The sequence below is a fragment of the Leucoraja erinacea genome, chromosome 28 (genome assembly GCF_028641065.1).
Source record: "Leucoraja erinacea ecotype New England chromosome 28, Leri_hhj_1, whole genome shotgun sequence".
Classification (NCBI taxonomy): Eukaryota; Metazoa; Chordata; class Chondrichthyes; order Rajiformes; family Rajidae; genus Leucoraja; species Leucoraja erinaceus.
The window spans coordinates 20,452,951-20,473,439 of NC_073404.1; the positions used below are offsets into that span (position 1 = coordinate 20,452,951).

Genomic DNA, 20,489 nt, shown 5'->3' on the forward strand with positions numbered 1-20,489 from the left:
TAGAATTTACATTTCTATGCACCAAATTACTACATATGCACTAAAATTGCCTTATTTTCCAGTGAGAAATAGTTTATAGTAAATTTTATGACAAACATAATCTGTTATGTGAGAGGCACTACTTAGTTTTATTGCTGTAAGTTATGGTCCTCAGAAAATTACCTCTAGGCTTTTATAACCATTTAAAATGTGTTCTGTCACATAAACAAGTAGGCATCCAAATGTGCAGGCATTAAATTATATGCTTGGTGACACTATATCACCTATGATACAGCTGAAAAAGAGGAACAGAACTGAATTTCTTTTCCAAAATATTATTCATACAATGGCATTAATTGGACATTAACAATCTACATTATAATAAATTATACATGATGTTGTACTATTGATTTTTTGGCAAGAATATGAGAGTTTAAAAGCCTTGGCTATTATTTTCTATTTATTTTATGTGCACCTGTACATTCCTGATTAGAATTACTTGAAGATATGAAAATATAAAATAAATTTTATTTGTTTAACATGCTGATGGTTCAAATTTATGTGGTAGCGTCTCTGGGTATAAGGTTACAATGTCATGAGGTTGTTCTCACCACCAGGTTTTCATAGCATGAGCTTGGAATAGAGTCATACAATGTGGAAACAACTTCGGACTAACTCATCCATGCCGATCAAGATGCCGCATCTAAGTTAGTCCCATTTACCCACATTTGGCATATATTACTCAAAACCTTTTCAATCCATATAATACCATGTAGTTGGACACACTGGTAAGTTGTAATACTGTGAGATCGGTCACACTGCTATTATATAGTGGCATGAAGCTCATCACATTTCTGGGATATGAAGCTAGGAGGATGAACATGTTGAGGGCAGGATATAAGAGGCATGTCACATTGCTGGAACATGATACCATGTGGCTGGTCATGCAGGTTGGTTATAATGCCATGATGTTGATCATACTACAGGGATATTATGCCATAAGGCTCATCTTTCCGCTGAAAGATGATAGTGTCAAGCAAACCAACTGTCAGTGGACCCGATTTGGTTTCAGTTGTAAAACCAGCTCAATTTTCAAATCCTTAATGCTTTGTTTCAAGTTATCTGTGATCTTCCCTGTATTACCATGTTCTTCCCTAGTCATACAACTCTCCACGATCTCTGCAGTTCCAGATTTGCCTTTTTGTATATTCCTGTCCTAGATTCATTATTGACAGCCACTGTATAAATTGCAAATCCACAAGCTCAGGCAACCCTTCACTGAGCAAATTACAAATCGCTGGGGAAACTCAGTGGGTCATGCAGCATCTGTGGAGGGAATGGACGGACAACATTTTGGGTTGGGATCCTTCTTCTGACTGGAGTAGGGAAAAGAGTGGTTGGGGGTGAGAGAAACCTAGTCAAGTGATAGATGGATGGAGGAGAAGGAAGGTGATTGGCAGATGTGTGGAGTATGTTACAAAAGTTAGAGATTATAAGGAGACAAAAGGGTGTCAGGAGATTGTCAAGTGTTTATTTCGGAACGTAACAATACAATTCATGCAGCAGCACAACAGGTTTGTAAACACACACTATACACAGTACTCAACAGATAAGGAAAGAAGAGAAGATAAATGTAAACCCAGAAGGAGATATATGGGTGGAAGAATATTCCAATCGATCCCTGTAAGTATGCTGCCTGACCCATTGAGTTACTCCAGCATCTGCAGTTACTCGTTTCAAGAGATTGTTGGCGGAATTGTCAGGGGTGATTATAGAATCAGTTGATGATCGGGGGTTGAGGGGTGGCATGCTACTATTTTGCCAGGAATTTCAAGGATTTTAGTAAGTGCACCAGTTTGGCACTGCAATTTTATAATCACAATGTCCTTGCAGTATTGAGCATTGGGCACTTCAGCCCACTGAGATCCTCCAGTAGACGCACGGACCTGCAGTTGCTGGAATCATGAGCAAAAAAACAGAGATCATCACCTCTGTACGTATACTCTTTGTATCTGTTGTTTCATTAATAGCCAGCAGGTGGCACCTCAACATGGTTTATATCGAAGTCACAAGAAAATGCAGATGCTGGAATTGTGATGAAGGCATTCATCCATAACCTCGATGATGTGCTCATTCTTCCGTTGAGGGTTAAAAAGGTGCCATGTGACCACGTCAGGCATCATTTCCAAAGCCAATCCCTCTCTTCTGCCATCCATAACTGCAATTTTCAGCTGGAGTTATTGAACTGTAAAAGAAAGTGAGAAACCACTCAGTTTCTTAAACAATTCTGAACCCAGGAAGTCCAGATGGGGACTCTCCATATCGCCAACAATGTAAAAGTGAATGAACTACATTAAGCTAAACGGACATAAAAATAATGCAGATGCTGAAATCTGAAAGGATTTGGATGAAAGATCCTAGACCTGAAACATTTCACTTTTGAAAGATGCTACCTTACCTGGTTTCCTCCGTTTCTGTTTTCATTTTGGGCTCAATAATTTGACCAGCACTGACTTGAGTTGATCATACTAAATGCTGACGTGACTAAAATGCAATCCTTGCACTCTGCATCTTCCATCTTCCATCTTATTAACTATCTGTAATTATGATGTATTAATATAACATAATGTTATTTCTTAATCCCTGTCTATCTTATACTATAGTTTGCCAACCAAGCATAGCTGACTTTCCCCATTATTCCCGCCATGTCCTTCCTCTTTCCTTCAACTCCCCTCATTCAGCAGGAACGGATGCCCGTTAGTGCAGGTTGGGCTCGTTGGGCTCATTGTGCTGCACAGCTCCAACCATGTCATACTACCAACTATTGACCATGTATGCTAACATTATACAAACCCCTATTGCTGCCATTGCCCTAACTTCACATAAGTAAGAATAGATACACGATGAAAAAAACCCCAAGAAACTAATCTTGAAACCCTTCAAAATCTTATGTACCGATTTGCCTCCCTCACTTCACTGAGGGCATTAGATAAAATGTCCCTCCTTCATTTTCTTTTGGTTATACAGACTTCTCAGTGCTTTCATTTCACTTTATTTGAGCTTTTTACGCCAGGCTGGTATTTGTTCCCCTAATTTTACTTACAGTGAGAATACTTATAGCAGCTTGAAGAGTCACTCCCAATGTTGCAGAGATATGACTGTAACTGTAAGGCAATCCCTGCCAGATATCGTCTTCCCAAAGCCAAATCATCCCCCATATTTCCACTCACCCAGTACTTTCACATCGAGCCCACTTGTCCATCTGATTAGAGGGATTAGCATCAAGTGGGACCCCCACCACTACCCCCCTCCCTCCTCCCTTCCCCACCTCAGCTGCTTCTGTCATTTCACTTTCATCAAGGAGGAGTAACTTAGCTCTCACCTGGTAACAAATATCACAACACCCAACAAACACCCAGCAATAATAAACCAATGCCATATCCCAAAGTAAATGAAATGAAATTGCAACCAATTTACTTGCCTAAAACAACATGTTTTACAGCCTTTGGCAACAGAGGACAGCAGGCAACTGATTGAGCTAATTGTGTTGACAAGCACAGTCGGTGTCTTTTCCTCATGCGCATACAGACCTGCGAATTATTCGGCTGCCTCAGACAAAAGCCAGGGAGCCGGATATCTCTTCGTCTAGGAAAGGACTCAATAGCCTTGAATATAAGCTTTGAATGTCCTTTGTAACATCAGTTTGGAATTAAATTAATAAATGTAGACACAAACACAATAATAAAAATATTGCAATGAGACAAAATGTAAACATTTATGATCATGTACTGACATGATTATAACAGATTTCCCCCCCCCCCCCCCCTCCCTCCCGCCCACCTCCTGCCTCCCATCCCGCTCACACCCCCATCCCCAGAACCCAGTGTCTGAATTCTTTTCACATTATAATTCTATCAATGATATACATCACCCTTGAAATCTAATGTGTAATGATCTCACCCTGTGGTGAAAGATACACTTCACCAACATCAGCTCCTCTCCCATTTGGGTTTTCATCACCAACTGACCGACAAATTAAATATTATTTTCCTTTCAAGCATCTGTTCCCCTTATCTAAACCATATAATTTAAGAAAAAAGGATCTAAATAATCACAAACTGCCTTTTCTACTCCAGTGAAAACAATCTCATTATATCACAATTCTCTATCTGATTGTAATTTCTTACCTTCAGTGTCATCCTGTATTATCTGGTTGAAATATCCTCTAATTTTCTCTGAAGAAGGGCACTCACAACTACAATAATTTACAAAGAATTATGTATTTTTACCATGTGGATTCACTGTTCATCTGTCTTTAATATGTCTTTAACATATTCCTATTAAGTTTTAATGCTGTATGCGTTATTTATTTTAATATGTATAATATTAAATAAACATTTTCATCTGTCTTTGCATATCAAAAGACCAACCAATCTACTTATATTCTCTTCACTGTTGACAGTTGTTTACTGGAATGTGATCTTTAAATACCCACCTTGCAATTCCCAAATCCTAATTCAAAGTCTATAAGCGGAGAATAAAAGTGGCTAGCATGTTTCACTGTAGGTTTCCCCCACTTTCTACCACCCTATTCGATTATGTTTAACCCATTTTACTATCACTGCTGTACCACTTTTTTCTACACTATTGACTAATATTTTATTATATGCTTTTTGTTGCGATTGGACTTGGTGCTGGTGAATTAAGGATGAAAATGCAGCCAGCATTTCTGCTGATGATTACTATCCAATAATCCCTTTTAGGAATGTCTGCCCTTCATGCCAGATATATTGAATGAGACTTTAATATATGCTCCCATCTCCCCTCCTGAGAGGATGTTAGTGTTTTGAAGAGCTCTTTTTACCCTAGCTGCTGCCTGTCTGTTATGCTTAAATTATCAACTAATTATCTGTTCATTATCATGTTTTTTGTTAAACATTTTCCAAAAATTAACAGCAGCACGCCCTATATTAAACAAAAACATTTTAAAAATGTTACTGGGATCTCTGTAATAAAATCTCCCAGATGAATGCAAATCTTTCTGATGGGGTGAATAATTAAGAAATCTATGTACCCTCACAGACAGGGTATATATCAGAAAATACTGTTGGCCTCTGGAAGGAGGTCAATAGCTGTGGAGCTGAATATGAGAAAGGATTTAATTCCTTCAACAAGGGAGGGAGGAATCGTAACAGAAACAGGGAAATCAATGTTCACTGGTTTATTGAGTCAGTGTTAAAATTATTGACCTTATCCAGAAATGTTTAAAAATTCTCATTGAATTTATCATACACAAAAGTTTTTTTTCTGGTAGTTCTATCCCATTTATGAAGACTAAAGTGAACCACGTTATTACAATCCCTCAGATCAAAAGAGTATGTGGCTATGATATGCATTGCTAAAATAGTTTACCCTGCTCTGCTTAACAAAAGCCACACTCCCTGTGGTTACATGCTAGTACAGATACATTCATTAAACTCTGTCTCTCTGTGGAGATGGACTCGGTGACCAGTACATCTACCTGGAGAGTTTCACTTACCAACATCTCGACGACAAGCATAATCAAGTCAGTCAGCTTATCATTTTCTCCTTAGCCTCCACGCTTTGTAAAGGTCACCTTCCTGTCTGTGTGGAATTCCCCTTCACACCAATACACCGTGGTAAAGAATGAATTTCACATTTCACTTCTAATGCCAATGATCATATCTTCAGCTGCAGTATACTAAATTTACACAGTTACGGCGCAAGCTAAAACTCAGCAATAACTGGAGGTTGTTAGACCACCCGGAGGTAGGAGGGAGGACAAATTTCGACAATAGTGTCTGTATATCACTGCAGTTACAAATATGATCGATACAAAACCCCTGATGAAGAGTGGCTAGGCCTCAATCTGGTGGCCAATCCAGTTGAGTAAAATGTGGAATTGGTCCTGATGAATTTGTTCTTCCATTGATTCCAAAGAGAGTCAGGAGGCAGAGCCCAGTCAGGAAGGCTCCTCATCAGGGATTGGCCAACCTAGGGTTAAGCACATGATCACTGTATGGTGCACATTGAAGAAATGCCAGTCAGATTATACTGTTAACAGCAAATTATGCTTCTCCCAACCATCAATGAGGGACAAATTCTCCTCCGTCAATGGGTGATGCTGTTCTCCCCTCAATATTGACCCCTTCCCCTTCATCGCTGAATGATGCCATCTCTCTCCCTGAATTAGTAAAAGCTTTCCTCATAAACAAATGCTACAACTGCTCTTTTATGCTTTAGTATCACGACTTCTATCAATTAGTGACAGCTTCCTTGTACTCACTCAATAAACCACTTAATTCTATAAGTGAGATTGCACAGAAACCATATATTAATGAGTGGTGGATTTCCCTTCAATATGTACTTCATTCTCTGATCTCTGTCCAACTATCAGATAGATGCCGATATTTGAAGGTTATGAAGTTGTGTGAAACATGAATTCAGTTTCACATCGATGTAAATTTATCTTAGTGCTTGTAAGTTTGGTGAATCATGTCCTACTCAAAATATTTTTGAAAAGGATTTCTTTGATTGTGTTAAGTTTCAGTTTCTCTGGTATTTTTGCAACCAACCTGAACACGTGGCACTGCCAGATACTGTGCCTTGCAAACCTCAAGAGCTTGACTGACTAAACCTGCTCCAGCCACACCTCAAAACAAGAGTTCAGAATATCCCATGGAGCAGGCAGTGAGTCATTCCCTGTTACTGCAGCTACTTCAGTTTCAGTACTGAAACACCACTGCCTTAATGTTTCACTGTCAGGGCAGACAGTCATAGTAACATTAACAATGCCTTCTTTCTGCATTATGAACATTCCCCATTAGTTTATTCTTCCCAGGATAACATCAACTGCAGAACATTTCTCCTTTCTTTCCAATGAATTCGGTGCTTCCCCCTTGCTAGGCATGAAATGCAGCCACTCAGCCTAAATGATGGGGTGGGAGATTGCAATCTTCACATAGTCCACCTTGTTTTGACGAATGCAATCAACCTGGCGTGCATAAACAGAAGATCAAACAGATCTTTAGATTGTGCACGCCATACGCAAGAAGAAGAGAAAGCCTAAATGATTTAAAACTGAATCCTCAAATCTCCTGGTTCCAAAATGTATCACCCTCAATTGCTGAACATACAATGTCTGGGCAATTGCAGCTCCCCAAAGTAGAGATCTCTGGAGAAGTACAAAGCCCTGATCAATGATCTTTCTTCTGCAGCCTAGTTCAAGCCTACCTTTGTTTCAAATGCAAGGCTCTACAGCTAGAAATAGTCAACCAGCATCATCTTAGAAACTCATAGCCTAGAAATTGTACTCACATGGCCTAGGCAAGACGGGCATGCCAACAAAAAATCTAATCATGAGCCTTGCACTACACACTTTAATGTTTAGTATTGAACCACTGCTGTATTTCTTCCTGCATTTTCGGGAACACTAAACAAAATTTACCATCCTGGACAAAATGAAGAGGGTTAGGTGTGAGGCAGGGTCGCCAGTCAGAGATGGGCATCAGCAATAAGGATCAGTGGGAATGGGTTTGACAATGAAGATTGAGCATAGCAAGGGAGGGGTTGCTTTTCAGGATCAGCACCAGGGCAAGGAGTTTGGTTTGAATGTCAAACAGGATTGGAAGGTTAGGGCTCCATGATATCAAGAAGTTGAGGCCTTAACAAATTAGTGGAGAGGAAAAGAGATTGCCCACGTTTCCCCACATTATACTTCACCCTATCCATTACCTTAACCTGCAAGGAGGAGTTTGTCTTCCTCACAACTCACTTTCCTCTCTTGCGTATCATCAGATAATTGCATACCATGCAGTTTATCTAAAATAAAATACATGGATTTTGAAAAGCTAATCTGTGTGGAAATCCACAAGCAACATTCTGTGATTTGAACATAACCCACTGATTATGCCTCTGTTTTATCTGGCTTTTTAAACAAATTCTCTCAGGAGTTCCTAATAGCTTTCCCAAATAATTTGGAAACTCCAGGTACTGATTAGAAACTAGTCCAGCATCCTTGGTCAGAATCAGGAATGGGGATTAGTGAATGGGAGTGCCAAGATCAAGAACCCCTCACTCTTTGGTCAATGATCTGAGGAACTCTCAAATTCTGCAAACTGATGCACTTGGAGAGCAATGTGAGTAATGATCTAGTGTTTCTGTATAGTAATCTTGTGCCTCTGGTTAATGAACTGGTGCCCTGGAACAAATATCTGCAGTTCCTGAAAGGTAAACTGGTGTTGCTAGGTATTGATGTGTCTTTAGATAATGATCTGATGGATCTGGATAGTCATCTTGAGTCACTAAAGTGCCTGTCCCACTTGGGCGACATTTTCGGCGACAGCCTGAAAAAAGGTTGTCGCGGCGTGACGCGATGTCTTCTTGCCGCCACTGGCATTTGGAATGTTCAAAATCTTTCCGCGACACCGCCCGGTGACGCACGGTCATGACCTCGGCTAATTCATTTTGCGACAGCCTGCATCATCATGCATTGTCATGCGTCAACCTGTTGTCCTCAGATGTCGTAGACAGTGACGCAGCCTGTCGTACCTTGCCATATCGTGTCGCTGGTGGACGTATGCCGACTTCGGCTGTTGCTGTTTGACGTCTGTGCGGTCACAGAATGTCGTAGTCGCTGCCGCATGTTGTCGTGTGTTTGTCACTGTTGAGGTCCTGGAAATTGTGGCGTCAGCTGATGCAGATTGTCGCAGGTTGACGTCAACTGTGTCTCAGTCCCTGACGGCCGCAGTCGCCGAAAAAAATCGAACAGGCCCTTAAGACCGACAATACTGTGATTTTGAGTCACCAAGACTGACTATACAACATTACCTAGACTTCATAAGATTAACAAAACATTGCATAGGCAAAGGAGATTATCTACTCCTTAATAGCTTTTTCATTTCACCCGATCACCAAAATTCTCTTTGTTCTACCCTCTGCCCCCCACATCCAATGCTGCCGAAACTAACGTGTTTTCTCTTATTCGCAGTTCTGGTAAATATACCATTTACCAGTTAACAATCTGAAATGTTAACTGTTTCTCTTTACGCTGAATGTTGCTTGATGTGCTTAGTCTTCCAGCATCTTCTATTTTAATATTGTGCCTGTAGTTTTCATGATTCACTATCTCTGGATAGTGATCTTGAGTCCTACTTCCCAATAATGATCTATAATCTCTGAATAGTGATCTGATCTCTCAACAGCAATCTTGAGTTTTTGGATATTAGTTTAGTTTAGAGATACAGCACGGAAACAGGCCCTTCGGCCCACCGAGTCTGCACCAACCAGCGGTCCCCGCACATTAACACAATCCTACACACTCTGGGGACAATTTACATTTATACCAAGCAATTAACGTATAAAACTTTATATCCTTGGAGTGTGGGAGGAAACCGAAGATCTTGGAGAATACCCACGCAGGTCACATGGGGAGAACATACAAAACTCCGTACAGACAGCACCCATAGCCGGGTTCGAACCCTGGTCTCTGGCATAGTAAGGTGGTGTAAGGCAGCAACTCTACCGTTGTGCCACCGTGCCTCTGATATTGTGTCTCTTGATATTGAATGGAAATCGATGGGTAGCAATGAAAAGACTCTGATAAATGGTCTGGAATGATCTGAAAGTCACATCTCTTCGTCACCATCCAATACTACTGAGGTCATTTGTAACATCCAACGCCCACCATACTAAGCAGACTCTGGATCATCCAAATCGGCGTGTGTCAATGACATAAACCAGTGCCTTTATTTAGTAATATTTTAAAGAAACATGTTGTTTTTAAGAGGAACCCAAATGATAAGGCCACTCTTTTCAGACCTGAAACTTAATCTGGAATGTTTAGTTACAATACAAGTACCTCTAGTTCTCTCGTTACAAATTACCTTCCCATCTCACACACTCACACTCTACAAGTCATTACTATTTATTCAGCAATATATCATCATGAATTTTTAAATACTCTGCTTCTCTGTTCAGTGCAGAGTTCTGCCAAAACCAGAACTAGAACTTTAGGTGTTGAGTGAAGAGATGATGGGAGCAACCCTACACCTGGGAACAATAGGAAAGGTAAAGAGAATGCAGGCTGCAGCAAACAGGCTGAAATTGCAGAACAAGATGGAACGCTTGGCGGTCAATCATTGTGGGCGATCCAGTGGGAGGTTTATGAACTGTGTGAGTTCTGACCCTGTTGTAACCTTTATAATTCAGCATTCAGTATTACTTGACTTTTCAATAAACTGAATAAATATGTGGTCATTCAATTATATCCCCATATTGAACTCCGTACCAGCTAAATCACATTCCCTTCACTGCAGACTCAAAGTGATAGGTGGCATTCCTACCACATTCCCCTCTAAGTTATTTTAATGTAAGCATCATTTTAAAAATTGCATTATTACAGCAGAGGTGATATATAAACCATTGTTTTACTACAGTAAATAATTTCATAAGTTCATGTGCATACATCATAGGAACAGAATTAGGCCATTCGGTCCATCGAATCTACTCTGCTATCATGGCTGATCTATTTGTCCCTCTCAACCCCATTCTTCTGCCTTCTCTCCTGACACTCTTACTAATTAAGAATCTGTCAATCTCTGCTTTAAAAATACCCAATGATGGCCTCCATGGCCACCTGTGGCAATGAATTCCACAGGTTCACCACCCTCTGACTAAAGAAATTCTTCCTCATTTCCTTTCTAAAGGTACGTCATTTTATTCTGAGGCAATCGCCTCTGGTCCTAGACTTTCCCACTAGTGGAAACATCGCTAATACATCTCAACATTTTTAAGTACTTTGGCATAAATCTGTGGTTGCTCCAGCTTCAGATCCTTGAACATTAATATTTATTTCAAAATGCTGATGTAGCTTAGTTTAGTTTAGTTCAGAGATACATCACGGAAACAGGCCCTTCAGCCCACTGAGTCCATGCCGACCATACCCTCACCCCGTATACTAACATTATCCTACACACTAGGCACAATTTAGTTTTACTGGAGCCACTTAACCGACAAACCTGTACATCTTTTGGATGTGGGCGGAAACCGGAGCACCCGGAGGAAACCCACATGGTCACAGGGACAATGTACAAACATCGTACAGACAGCACCTGTGGTCAGGATCGAGCCCAGGTCTCTGGCGCTGTAAAGCAGCAACTTTACTGCTGTGCCACTGTGCTGACTTGAAGGGGTGAGTCTCAGGAAGTCAACTGCTCAGCAGCCAGTGTCATCAACACATCCATCTGATGTAGATTGCAACACTTGTACAATATTTAGCTCCTTAAACATCTATCCCATTCAAACCATTTCAAGCATTGACAGTAGGAATGTACAATCCGCACCTATGAACACTTACCTGATTTGGAAAGTGGATAAACCATCTTATGGTTATAGCACTAATTTGTTTTAAAATCTGAAACATGATAGAAATCATTGGAAGACTGAAACACCTTTGGGACAGGTGTATTGCTGCAGATACAGGAGCAGTTTTCCAGCTCTCCTTGACGAGCTGACATTCACGTCCCAACATGCATGTGCCATTGGGGTCGAGCCACTTGTCGAACAAGCCATCAGCACTACATCAGCAAGCTGCTGGGGGCCTTGGCCTTTGCTGTAATCAGTGCTTTTAAATTGGTACAGAATTGGTCAGAAGAGTAATGGTGGAGACTTCAGCAGGGCACTGATGTGGATCAAATCTGCAGCTCTTGGTTGCAAACATTCAGCCTCGTCTTTTGATCTAATAAGCTCCAGTGTGGATGAGAATGAGAATTTCTTGGAACCTCTTATTCTTGCTAATTAGTGGAACAAGCAGAGCCAATTGCTGCTTTAGCACATTTTGACTGAACATAACACACATTCCTGTATCATTCCTTTGCTCTTTTCACAGAGGATTTACCGTTTATTTAAACTTTTTTAACAGGGGTCTTAACTAAAATTGGGGGTGATGTAATAATTCAGTTATATCAAGTGTTAGTTATGAATAGAATCAATAACTGATATGCCGTCTTTAGCAATCTAACATTTTTAGACAAATAAAAATTCTAATCTTCAGGCTAACATTCATCATTTGAAAAGGCATTCATATTCCTAACAATTAAAACATGGCGGCTGAATTTCTGTTAGCAAAAAGATTTTTTATTGAAATCATGATGTACAAAATGGTGTGGTGTACATGATGTTCTCCTTCATCATCATTCTTAGAAAACAAAATCACCCCAATACTGTTGTTTCTGCTGTGACAGCGCCCACTGCCAGTGACCCTGCAATATCCCCACTTAGACCCCTGCACAAGTAGCCCTTTTCTCTTCACAGTGCTTACGCGGATTATCAAAATCCCATTTATTTCACAACTTCTCACTCTGAAATCTGACTCGGAAGTTTATTTGCCTGCAGTGGAGAGCTGAACAATAGTGACAAAGAGGTTGAAGTAAAAAATGAACCACGCAACGTGGGCATGAAAGAGTTTTGAGAAGCTTGGATCGGGTAAGGTTGCAAAAAGTTGGGACAAGAGTGCATCAAAGGCATGGGACAAAAGGAGCTCCTGGAAATTGTTCCAGTGGTGTCCTGTAAGTGAGGCACTGACCTTCCAAAGCATGGACAAGTGTAAAAAAATGTGTTGGACAAGGCAACATGAGAAAGTGACAACGGCCCTTGCAACAGTGGGATTGGTGATATGAGATGTTGGGCCAAACTGGAACGAAAGGCCCCATTTGGTAGTTGTGTGCAAAAGGAATTGACCACAGAAATGGAGAATAAAGCAAAAATTGTGTCATCGCTGGATCAGGAAGAACCGTGCAAACCGTTTGAAGAGCAAGAAATAGAACATACATAAATTTGGTGACTTTTACCCAAGGACATTCCAAGGCTATGGAGAGTAATAATATTACTTTTCACAACCAATAAATTACTTTTGAGTCACTGTTGCTATCTGGAACCATGGTAAGCAAGAATGTGACTTGAATTTCAGAGAAATCACTTATATGTTAATAGCAAGCTACTCTAACTACTCACACAGATTTAAGCAGTTACAATTACCATAGCAACCCTTGCAATGACACTTGGGTATGTATGTTTACACATTGCCCTGAGGAATGGAAATTATGTTAAGATCATCAGGGTTACAGAGAGCTGGCACAGGTTCAAAAGAACTGATGGAATTATAGAAATTAATGGCTTTGAATGAGGCTCTTTGGCCATTTGTCCATGCTGACTGAGAAATACTTCCCCAGTGCAATACCACATCTCGGATCTCAGTTCATAGTTTACAGCATATCAAGTGATCATCAACTGCAAGACTGTGGAGTATCCCTTTCAAATTCATCTGCCCTCAAAATAAATAATTTCCATTCTTCATCTGCTAAATGATGGCAAGCAAGCGATAATTCTAAGCAGGTTATTCGAAGACCGGGGTCAAGACTTTGTTATTGCTCCAAACCTCTACTCATTTTTGTATGATCGTATATTGCACCTCAACTTTTGCAAGTTTCTTGCTGAAGCGAATGAATGGGGAACCATTCAACCAATGTCACCTTCATTCCAGAGCTAAGGTCATTCCAACCTCAGTCACAATGTGCTTCAATGCATTGACAATTCTTGCAAATATACATTGAGAGGCCAAGGTCCAATCCATTGAAACAATCCAGAGTATCGACATTGTATTTGACATCCTCTCACAACACTACCCCTTGAGAAAGAGCAGCCTTTATGAAAATGTTCACGTCTCTTTCTACTGCACCAGCAGAGCCTTTGGGTTTCTGAGGAAAAGACCAATCAAAGCTCAAGATTTCAAACTTGGCGTAACAGTGATGGTCTACGAGGCAGCAGTGATTCCCATTCTCTGCTTCACAAACATGGTTTACCTACGATAATACCTTAAAGCACTGGGGAGATGCTATCAATGTCTTCTTGCAAAAATCATTCAAATCCATTGGCGGAATAAATAATGTCAGTGTCCTCTTCCAGCTTCCTCCAATAATGCTCAGCCAGCTATGAATTTGGGGCTATATAAGCAGCGTTCTTAAATAGTATATCAAAGGTCTATTACAGCAAGAGATTGCTGGATGGACAGGGAAAATACTTAAAGGCAGTTTTCAAAGCTTCCTTGAACCATCTCCGCCATCTCATGGAAATCCTTGACCAATGACCACCTGAAATGGCGAAGGAGCATCTGGGCTCCCACCACCAATCTTGAATTTCCTCCATCGCGAGCACATGGAGCCTCAGCAAAAATGATGGGCAGAGCACTCAATGTCCCAAAATATCAACCCATTGACTGGGGTGGAAGATTGCAACCTTCACGTTGTCCGCCCTGTTTCGACTAATGCAATCAACTCGACGTGCACAAACGGAAGATCAAATCGAACAAGTTGTCCAACAACTTTAGGCTGTGCACGCCACACGAAAGAAGAAGAAGAACCCATTGACTTTATCAAGCACCTCCTTCCCCACCGTGGCACAGCCTCTGGATCTCACTTTAGCCTCATCAGAAGTTGCAGAGCAAGAAAACAAATCTCGAGAAGCTGCTTCACAAAAATGCTCCACATGTAGTGAAGGCTCTGCAAATCCTCCCCACCAGATGTTGATTTCTAGAAGTCCATCAACTTAAGCGTGGAGCAATTTCTTAACTTTCTAACACTTCAAATTTATTCCTCTCTCTTGTCTTTCTTTGTCCAAGGCCCATGTCATTTAAGATACCAATTAAAATTCCTCCTTCACTCTCTCTGTGTTACAAACAACCCCAGGTTGTCCAAACTTCCCTCACAACTGATTTCTATCAATTTATAAATCAAGACAATATCATTTGGGACCCTGCAGTTAATTAAATCAACATTTTCCAATTGGCACTGAGGGATTCCAGGAAATAGATGCTTCATGAATTTCCTCAGAGCTTTTCTTACTGCAAAGGTTTTTGCACATAAATTGAGTTTTTACCAAATACACATTGAAGTTGTAGAAGCGACTACAACTGGGGAAAAACATTGATAAAATTCACCCACTTTGTCTTCATTAGGCTCTGAGATGGTTTCAATTTTCTGCCAGTGGCAAGATTTCAAATTCCTTGATACTGACTCGGTCTCCATAGTGTAAAGAGTGGAATTTGTTTAATGCGTCCAAGAAAGCTTCCTCAGTCAATATATAGTGGGCCCTACGAGAGAAGGCAGAAGTCTGGATATCATCTTAGAGAATGAGGTAGGGCAAGTGACGGAATTGTCACCGGGGAGCACTTTGGCACCATTAGTTCCATTAGTTTTAAAGTAGCTATGGAGAAGTTAAGAACCAAAATTGGGGCCGAATTTGGAAGCACTAGACTGGAACTTGAAGAGATCGATAAGAAGATCAGTTTGCAGGTAAGGAGACACCTGGCAAGTGGGAGGCTTTCAAAATTGAGATAGCATAAGTACAGGGGCAACATGTTCCTGTTAGGGTTGAAGGACAAGGCTGTCAAGTTAAGGAAATTGTGGTTAATGAGAGATGCTGAGGCTTTAGTTGGGGAAAAAGCAGGCATATGTCAGATCTACGTAGTCAGGCTCAAGTGAAACCCTCTGTGATTACAAGAAGTGCAGGAGGACACTTAAGAAGACAATCAACAGAGCACACAAAAAGGGCATGAAATGCAGCTGGTACTCAAGGTAAAAGAAAATCCAAAGGGATTCGACAGGTATATCAAAAAGGTGGCCTGGGAAAGAATAGGTCCCCTTAAAGATTACACGGGTGTCTTTGTGTAGAGTTACAAGATATGGAGGAGATATTAAATAAATACTTCTCGTCCGTTTTTATTGAGGAAAAGATCTTAGAAGCTCAGGAATTGAGGCACAATAGATATTATGTCTTAGTTCAGATACGAATGACCAAAGAGGAGGTATTGGTGGTTTTAATGGGCATTAAGGTGGATAAATCCCCAGGGTGTGACTAGGCAAACCCTCAGTTCCTGTGGGAAGCTAAGGAGGAGATACTGGAGGTCCTTCCAGAATATTTGCATGATCATTCGCCACAGGGGAGTTCCTGAAGACTGCAGGGTGACTAATGGTGTTCCATTATTTAAGGAGGGCAGTAAGGACAAGTACAAAAGTTGGGACAACATGATGCAGGACGGTGGAAGGATGTCATCAAGTTGGAAAAGGTGCAGAAGAGATTCACCAGGATGTTACCTAACTTGCAGGGTTGAAGTTGGATAAGCTGGGACTTTATTTCTTTTGAGCATATGAGGGGTGCACAGAGAGTTAATTGGCAGTGCTGTCAGCTGATTGCACAAAGAAAAGCATTGTATCCAAGCTTTAAGGGAAAAGTGTTTTTTTTTCAAACGTAATAAGCAAACTGCTGGAGGAACTCAGTGCGTCGCGCAGCATCTGTGGAGGTAAATGGACAGATAAGATTTTGTTTCATTCCAAAATGTAATCTGCCCCTTTCCCTCCATTGATGCTGCCGGACTAATAAGTTACTCCGGCAATTTGCTTTTTACTCAAGATTCCAGCAACTGCAGTCTCTTGTGTCTGTCTTTTTTTTTTAAAGATTTCTTTGTGGATTCCCACAAATGTAATCTGAAGTCCAGCCTTGCTGCAGTGTAACACATGTTACTCTGATCTTAACATTTTATTGCATAGTTTTTTTTCAATATTGGTCCACAGGTCGTCAGTGGTAAATCTGTATTAAAATCCACCTGCCAAACAAAGAAATAGGTTTTGAGGGCAGTAAGAACCAGTTGACACACACAGAGTCTGAGAAGTAATGAATAAAGATTGCAAGAAAACGCGCTATCCAATGAATATACAGTAATAGTCGGTGTAAGATTTGGTAACTGGGGATGTTAATAAATGGAAGACAAAATAATTAAATATCAAACTACCCATATGACTGAAAACAATTGGTCCATCTGTTTGGTGCTCCCAGTCTTTCTGAAGGCTATTTATCTCTTCTGATACTTGTTAACTTGATGTCAGCTGCAAGTGTCAGAAACCTATAGGAAGACTACTGCAATCAAATGGCATCCATAGTGCACAATTGTGTATATACTACTATTTCCAGAGAAGCTCTCCGTTCAAAAACTTCAGCATCTTCCATTTCTTACCATTTTATTCCAAAGCTCATATCCTATTTGATCCATGCCACGTATCTACAACAAACGGTCTCACACCACCAAACAACTAAAATTCTAAATCTATTATATTTCCATTTCAGTTCAGTTCGGTAATTCCTTCCTCAAAGAATTCCAGAGGATTAATGGATCATGACTTAGTAGTTCTAAATTCAAGTTGACTGCTCCTTTAGCCTCCGTGCTCTTTCGTACTCAAGGGTGAGGTTATTTAATATATTGAAGTCCTGTTTCCTGGAACCCTGCAGCCCTTAATAAAGAGTAAGATATCATATACAGATCTTGTCTATGAAATGTAAACACCTACTGCAACCAGTGAGAATAACTTGGGAGTACATGACCAAACCAGGAGGAACCATGAACCCATACACTTTAAGCCTACACTAGCCGGTACAGAGATGCAGAGTAGCCACATAAATGTAATTGTTAATTAATTAAAAGTTATTAATTCCATACAGAAGCAAAACAGGTCTGAAACTGGCTGTAAACTTAATGTGACTTAATTTTATTTAGATTTGGATGAACTAGCAGATTTTTCAAAGCAATTAGTTGTGTGAAGAACCAGTGTGAGATCTGACTACTAATTTGGCCCATCTCCTTACCAGTACTAATGTAAATATGCAAAAGTAGGTCAGGGTTGCCACTTGTAATTGGTTGAAGTCATTCACAAGGGTTGAATTGTAAATGCTTCCAAATTTCATGTCAGTGACTTGATTTCCAATTTTTATAGAAGGTTTTGAAACCAAGAGTGACATTTACACTTCCATGATTAGATTATGGATCATTGTAGATCAGGAAATAAGGTTAATTTTCAGTTTTGTTTGTTGGACAACTAAGTGTTAAACGTTGCAGGTATACAACTTTTCTGTTTGACAATGAACCAAAAATTGACAATGAACCAGAAATTGCCAAAACAGATGGAAGAGCAGGGTCTTCAAGAAGATTTATGGCAAATCATGCAAGGTCAGATGGATTTTGTTGTGTTTGTACATGAGATGAGTGTAAATGCAGAATGTACATTGGAGGCATTTATGTCACCTATTTACCTTCGCAGCACCAGGTACAAAATGAACATTTACTGATAGCCACTTACTCCCAAACACTGAGAGCCACCCTCGTACTAGGTTGGTTAGTTCAAATATAAGAAACCACCCATTGTGATGCACTCAGGAGGAATTCCCCATCATCTAATCGATTGCCAGAGATTGCATGAAAAAGTTGGGCTTGATTTTGTTTTCTGACAGGTAGATATTTGTGTTGTTTCATTTACGATACCATTTGAGAGTCTACACAAACTCACCAGCTGTAACCCAGAGCAGTTCCAGTCCCATTCAGAACTGAGCTGCAACAAAACAATATTGATCCAATTGATCCAAAGGGAGGGAGCCCAATTTCTAAGGTGTAGTCATCTTTAGACATCCATACCTCTGAGCAAAGTAGGTTAAAATCAGACAGACCTTCATTTTAGAGCTACTCATTTCACTGGCATCAGGAAATATATAATAGAAACATTCTTGCACACGCGTTCATGACGTACATTCCAGGCCAGTTAGTGTGGTTCTCATGGAAAGTCGATACATTCGTAGAGAATGATCCTCGGAAAATAAAAGTAGAAAATCCATTGTTGTAAAATGGGAGTTTGAAATATTTCTTCATGGCAAATCCTAGAATTAACTAGTTATGAAGAGACAGTCATTTAATCCGATGGTACCAATCCTTTTGACACCTCTTGCTCAGCATCGCACAGGATTTCCACCTTTTGTTTTACAAACATGCTCAGGAGCTATCCGAGATCCTGAAAGTCCATTTCTCCTCCATTGACCCTCATTCAAAGAAAGTCTTCCACATAAATCACTCACTCTCTTGTGTAGGAAAGAACTGCAGATGCTGGTTTAAATCGAAGGTGGACACAAAACGCTGGAGTAACTCAGCGGGATAGGCAGCAACTCTGGAGAGAAGAAATGGGTGACGTTTCGGGACGAGACAGCATTTTGTGTCTACCTTCACTCACTCTCTTCTCTCCTTCCTTTCCCAACGAGATATTTTGGATGCGGTTTTGTCCACAATTCTGTTGTTCCCCACCTGCAGTGGTTTGCACAGAGCTAGATTTGGAAGGCCTGTGTCAGCTCCTATCGGTAGGGTGGCTGCTTTTGCACCGGGTACTCCCGCTGAATCTTAAATGGCCGAGGAGTCCATATTGGAAGCTGGCCCAGCAAGCGCAGGCCTGAGCGAAGTGCCAGGGGTGCAAACGGAGTGTTAGGCTGCGAGGATGCAGCTAGGTGCTCGCGCGAGCTGAGCGGAGGCAGGTTCCTGCTCTGAGGAAGTGGCGACGGTGCACGGAAGGGACTGCTGGTCTGCGGGGTTAGGACGATTGCGGGCCTGAAGCCCTGACGCGGGTGCAGCACGTGACCCACTGGTCCATTTCTCAGGTTGGCAGGGCCATGGTGCAAGGCCAATCGCTGTTCTGGCCTCTGTGGCAACCCCTGCCGCTGACTCTGCTTGTCCTTTCTTATCACCTCTTGCAGCTTATCCACTTGTGTTTTTCTCACATGGCAAAGCGTTCGTGTCCTGTGGTACTTCTGCAAGAAGTTATCCAGCGGCACCTGGCCAGCCAAAAATGTATCGGTGATTTCCTAGAAAGAAAAACAAACTCATTATAGTTATACACTTCGATCCAGTAGCTGAACAAGAGAGGTCCCCAAATGTATGTACGTACACACACACACACACACAATGCTCCACAGAACAGATCTCCATGAGCTCTGCCCCAAGTCTGTGGAAGGTCTGAGGCCCAGAGATCAATCAGGTCCTAATACAGTACCAGAGTTTTATAGTACTACCGAGTATATCTGGACTTGATGCAAACCGGTAGATGTCTGAGCAAGACCCCTCTGCCAATAAAAGCTCAGGATCATCAGTGTGCAGATAATAAATTCAATTTATGGGCGAACTCCAGTTCAAAACATGGCACCTGAGTTAAGAACACTGTAAGCACTGCTTATTGTACGGTTATGCTTTCTGGCAGCAGAGTTGCTTTCTACACACTGCTGTTAGGGTATGGTTGGGATGCAGCCTTGCTGTGTACGACTGGAAAGAATTTATAATCAGACCAAAGCTGCCAATTGTTTTACCACCTGGTGAATATACCTTTTGCTTCAATCGATTTGCACATTCCCTGGTCCCCTGAACCATGTGACTGTTAAAACTCAGATGGCATTAGTGGGTCTGGAGTCACGTATAGTCTGGGATGGACAAGTTGGCCAGATGTCCTTCCCTGAAAGACCTTAGTTTTATGACATGAGCTTTTAGGTTGCCATTATTGATGCTAGCTATTTTTTAATCCAAGTTTAATTCATTAATCGAGATTGAATTCTGCAACTGCCAGAGTGAGATTTATGGG

General features: G+C 41.0%; 1 protein-coding gene across 1 annotated transcript in view; it reads right to left on the minus strand.

Annotated features, from left to right (window-relative positions):
* Positions 1 to 8,616: 8,616 nt before the first annotated feature.
* vps37d (VPS37D subunit of ESCRT-I) overlaps positions 8,617 to 20,489 on the minus strand; it is a 44,387-nt gene continuing 32,514 nt past the window's right edge. Inside the window, exon 4 of the mRNA XM_055657975.1 lies at positions 8,617 to 19,722. Within this exon, the coding sequence (XP_055513950.1) occupies positions 19,219 to 19,722 (504 nt within the window). The 3' untranslated portion in view covers positions 8,617 to 19,218. The remainder of the gene's footprint in view (positions 19,723 to 20,489) is intronic.